Source organism: Lycium barbarum, chromosome 8, assembly GCF_019175385.1.
Source record: "Lycium barbarum isolate Lr01 chromosome 8, ASM1917538v2, whole genome shotgun sequence".
Taxonomy (NCBI): domain Eukaryota; kingdom Viridiplantae; phylum Streptophyta; class Magnoliopsida; order Solanales; family Solanaceae; genus Lycium; species Lycium barbarum.
The window spans coordinates 125,674,896-125,680,042 of NC_083344.1; the positions used below are offsets into that span (position 1 = coordinate 125,674,896).

At 32.7% G+C, this 5,147-nt stretch overlaps 1 protein-coding gene across 1 annotated transcript; it reads right to left on the minus strand.

The window, feature by feature from the left end:
* Positions 1-497: 497 nt before the first annotated feature.
* LOC132607181 (anthocyanidin 3-O-glucosyltransferase-like) lies at positions 498-2,175 on the minus strand. The gene has a single exon (XM_060321033.1). The coding sequence runs from the start codon at positions 2,072-2,074 to the stop codon at positions 728-730; it is 1,347 nt and encodes a 448-aa protein (XP_060177016.1). The 5' UTR covers positions 2,075-2,175; the 3' UTR covers positions 498-727.
* Between the last annotated feature and the right edge of the window lie 2,972 nt (positions 2,176-5,147).

Sequence of the window (5,147 nt, forward strand, 5' to 3'; positions counted from 1 at the left end):
AATGATTAATGTACTTCCTCCGTCTCAAAATATTTGTCACATTTTTCATTTGCATGCCCCTTAAGAAAACATTTATAAGGGTCGCATTTTGACTATTTTACCCTCTTAACATATTTCATGTAATCTCTCCTTAATAAATATCTACTCCATCAATGGTGAGAATATCTTAAATATTGCTAATTAATACAAGGGTAAAATGAGAAAAAGTTACTTAATTTTGTCTTGATTAAATAAAACGATAAATATTCTGAGACAAATATTTTTAATAAGGATGATAAATATTATGTGACGGAGGGAGTACGTACTAATGACACTTTGGTGTTTACTACTTAAAGTATACTTATAAATATAAGTTGATTTCTCTTTCTCTAGATACTTTTGTTGTCTCTCATATCAATGTTTAACACTTTCCGATTTCACGTTCTTTAATTCAATTTGTTCATTGTTATTGCATGAATGAGCCTAACATTACTGGTTATAATTACTTGGAGTCACCAGAACATAAATATCATACCACACATATATAAAACTTTATATCACACACTAAGGATTACATCACAAAATTTAGTCAATAACATAGTAGACTACAAGAAGAATTTATTCTACAATAGACTGAAGCAAATTCCAGCTAATAACACAGTCACATATTACAATTATAACATACTAATACAATCAAGCCAGCTAATAACACATAGTCACATATTACAATTATAACATACTAATACAATCAAGTGGCCTTGTGACATTTAATTAGCTCCACTAGAACCTTGAAATCTTTAGTTGAACTCCCATTATCTGATTTCACAGCTTCTAATGCTTTTTCTTTTAGCCCTTCAACATTTTGCCTTAATACCTTCCCTTTTTGCTCATTGAAAAATGTATCCAATGCATTCATTGTTCCACTTTTGGTGAAACTCCCACCTTCAATTTGCAAACCAATTTGCCAAACACTCTCCACCATTCTACTATTCAGTTTCTGGTCACCAAAAAAAGGCCTACAAATCATAGGCACACCATATGATATGCCTTCTAAAATAGAATTCCATCCACAATGTGTTACAAAAACACCAACAGATGAATGCTCCAAGATTTCCAATTGGGGTGCCCAAGAAACTATTTTCCCAAATTCTTCTGTTCTTTCAAGAAACCCTTTGGGCAAAATCTTAACCCCATTATCTCTTAATGACCAAATAAAAGGTACCCTTTTGGTTTCTAATGCTTCTGCTATTGCCACAATTTCATTAGGGGATAGTGTTGTAACAGTACCAAAACTAAGATACACAACTGATTTTTCATTTTGCTTTTCTAGCCATTCAATGCATCCACTTTCATCAGAATTAGCATCTACTTGTACCTTTTTTGATGATTGTAAAACTAAAGGGCCAATGTTGAGTATCTTTTGGAGCTTGGATTTGAGATCTTTGTTGATTATTGGATCCAGTTCTTCAAAAGAATTAAGTACAACACCATCTGCTTTATGCAAATTTAATGCCATTTTATAAAGCATAGATGGCATTGGCCCTTCTAAATTCTCTGCTACAACTTCTGGTGGCATGTCACTCATCCTTAAACTTGACAAAAATCCTGGGATTTTTGATAATGTTTCGTCGTTCGATCGGATTAAATCAGTGTACAAATGAATAGACAATGAACAAGAACCAGCAGTCCAAAAAGCAATCCAAGGGACATTCATTGTCTCAGCCAATTCACAAGAAAACCATAAAAAAGCATCACTAAAAATGCAAGAAAATTTTACCCCTGTTTCCTCCTCTGCCTCTTTCATGGATTTAACAAAATTAGTTGGAGTTGATTGTATGAAGAGTTCAATTGCCTCACGACCAAAAGGGGTGGCATTTCCTTCTTTGACACCATCCCAAACATTGTAGATTTTGAGGTTGTCTGGTTTTGAAGATTTAGAGAAGATTGAGGTGTTGGATTGTGATGTGTTGAAGAAGGAAAAAATTGTGTCTGATGGTAAAAATGGAGAGAGCTTTTGGACAAGTGTGAGTAAAGGAGCTGCATGGCTGCCAAAAGGGAAAGCAAGGAGTGCAATGTGAAGTTGAGAAGTAGTCATTCTTTTGTTGTTCTTCTTTAGTTTGTTCAAGTGTTGGTTTAGGCTTTTTTCAAGTTTATTTATGCAGTTTTGGACTAATAGTTTTTAATGTGGGGTAGGAAGGATGACTAGTTGTTGTCCTTTATTGCAGTTGTGGTACTTTAATTTCTTAGTGGGGGTTGAAGATACCACCTGTGACCTACCATTATGTTGGGGGTTGATGCATGGGGATTTTGTTTTTTGAAAGGTGGGTGTAGAAACGTGTAACTTAATTTCAAAAGTCAACTCATTAGGTGAGAATTATTTAGAATAGACAAAAGATAAGAATTGAAAATAAGATCTCTTGTCCTCTTATAATTTGAATAGAAGAAAATGATTTTTTTAAATCTCTTATGTGTTTTTTTTTCCGGATCTCTTATGTGTAAAAAATAAAAATCTCTTGTAAAAAGGTCATAAAACTAAATAAAGTTTGAAAAGGACCAAAAAATTTAATTCTCCCCTGTCTATCCCTCAATAAATGGGGGACTTTATTAACAACCCCAGCACGCCCAATGCCAAATATATAAAGCATGAACAATATAATATGAGGGTTCAATATTAAAAAAATAAGATCAAGAATAAGTATGAGTCTAACCCTATTATAATGTCAAGAAAATATATAGATCTTGAGTTTAACTCAATCCAAAAAATAATTCATCCGATGAGAATTATAACATAAGGAGTTCACTAGGGGCAAAATGGAGCGTTGTACCGCCGAGTTCATACCGAAAACCTTAAAGATTGTATCTATAGAACTTAAATTCTAAATCCATCTCTGGAGTTCCTATAATTAATGCATTTTTTCACTTTATTAGATTACTTAATCATAAAATATTAAATTTATTTGGTATAAGAGTAAAGATTTACCTTTATTTGATGGATCCACTTAACCACCATGCATTTGAGCTAGGTAGGACTAACGGTAGATATTGGCTCAATGTGAGCTATTAGGTAGGATCAAAGGTAGATATCGCTAACACAAATTAAGGCTCTACATGTTACTCTTTTGGACGTGGAAACTTGGCTGCCACAATTTAAAATAACGTCAATTCTTTGATTTTCTTTTTTCGTGTAAACATTTTGACCGCTAATGCATGAAGGACAAAAATGTACGTGAACTTGTCTAGAAAGTTTATTTAATCCGTTCCAGAAAAAAAATGGACATATTTTTAAATTTGAAATAATTAACGTCATAAATTTTAATATTTTATATACACACTAATGCTATAATATATTTAGACTATAAATTTTAAATTTTAGTACTTTTTTCTTAAATGTTGTGTCAATTAAAATTTGAAACGGAGTGAGTAATAATTAGCACGGACGTAGTAAGTAGAATGATCTCGTTTTTTCATTAATTAGCTGCTTGTTCATTTATAAATAAGTTCGTTTTTGAAAAGTTTTTGTTTGGATTATTTTTGGCTTTAGCTTCTCAACTGTCACATTTTACAAGAAAAAATGATTTTCTTTTATCGAGGATTTTAATTTTGAAATCAAAATACTGCTCCTGTTTCAATTGTTACGAGCAGTCCTTCTATTTTGGGATGTTTCAAAAGATTTGGCATCATTTCTTTTAGATATATGTGATATTTCTCCATCAAAATAAATTTTCAATCTTTGTTTACTATTTTTTGTCAAGTTAACACTTTAAATTTTGTATACAACCAAGTATTGTTATATGCAATATAGCGGAATTAGTAGAAGGATTCCCAATTTATAAAAAAAAATTGTCGACTACAGGTAACGCTGGGGGATCACGATGAGGTGCGAAGTTTTCATATTTTAAGGGACAAATTTGAGTGGAATCTACTAGACATGCAAAATATTAAATGCAAAACAAAAGAAATATTTGCAACAATGTACATCAAAAACAATAATTCTTCAATCTCTAATTAGATAAAATAAGTTACTCATATGGATCTAACCAGCTATGAGTCTTATATATCCTTTTTGCTCCGCTTTCCCAATTAAATTGGCAAGTGGGCGGGTTATTTCCTTCAAACGCACTGGTCTTTAATTTTGGTCTCATGCTACTTATGTAATGAAAATATTCAGACTTGCTTCGCAAGTCATAATTTTGTAACATTTGTATCCTTAGAAGCTGAACTTTTATCTAGCTCGGCATAAATTTTGTAGGAATTAAGTTATGCGGCATAAGTTTTATGGTATTTTTCAAATTATGCTGAGTGTTGAATGTTTTGCCTTATCCGGCATGATTTGTGTGGATGTTAAACGTAAACTATTCCAAGCGAAATCTAAAACTATGTCGTTTTTTAGATTACGTTGAATGTTGAAAGTTTTGCCTTGCCCTGCATAATTCGTTAGTATGTTATGATACATATGCCGAAGTTAAACGTAAACTATGCCTTGCGAAATTTAAATTATGTGCGCCGAATATGCTGAAGGGTAAAAATTAAGGGAAAGCTCATGCATGCCCCCTCAAATAAAAAAATTTACTCGCCCATACCCCCATTACTTTCGTACCCCGAGAAAAAATTAAAACTATTTACTCGAGATGCCCCCAGTTATGATACCAACATGGTATATAAATATACTGAGATGGTATCATGGAAGATGTTTCAGTCCTTTTCTTAGTCCTCCATGATACCATCATGGTATATAAATATACCGAGACAGTATTATGAATGATTATTGTCATTTATTAAAAATAACACAATTTTCTCGAAAAAAAACCTCTATGATACCATCGTCTTATATACATATATGGTGATGGTGTCATGAAGGACTGCTTCAGTCCTTCAATGAGACACTCCTCAGGAGTCAGGACCATGGTATCATCATGGTATCTAAATATACTGAGGTGGTATCATAGAGGACTGTTTCAGTCCTTCCCTTAGTCCTCCATGATGCTCTCGTGATATATAAATTTGCTGCGATGGTATCACAGAGGAAAGGGTTTGGCCAAGGGGTATGTCGAGTAAAAAATTTCTAGCCGGTGAGTATAGAAGCGAAAATAGTTTAGGGGTATTCAGTAATGTTTTCCCAAAAATATTAAAGATCACAAATTTGAGAACAATAATTAAAGCCGAGAAAA

What these genes read in the sequence shown, in the direction of transcription:
- LOC132607181 (XM_060321033.1), bottom strand. Translation starts at nt 2,074, where the DNA reads ATGACTACTTCTCAACTTCACATTGCACTCCTTGCTTTCCCTTTTGGC.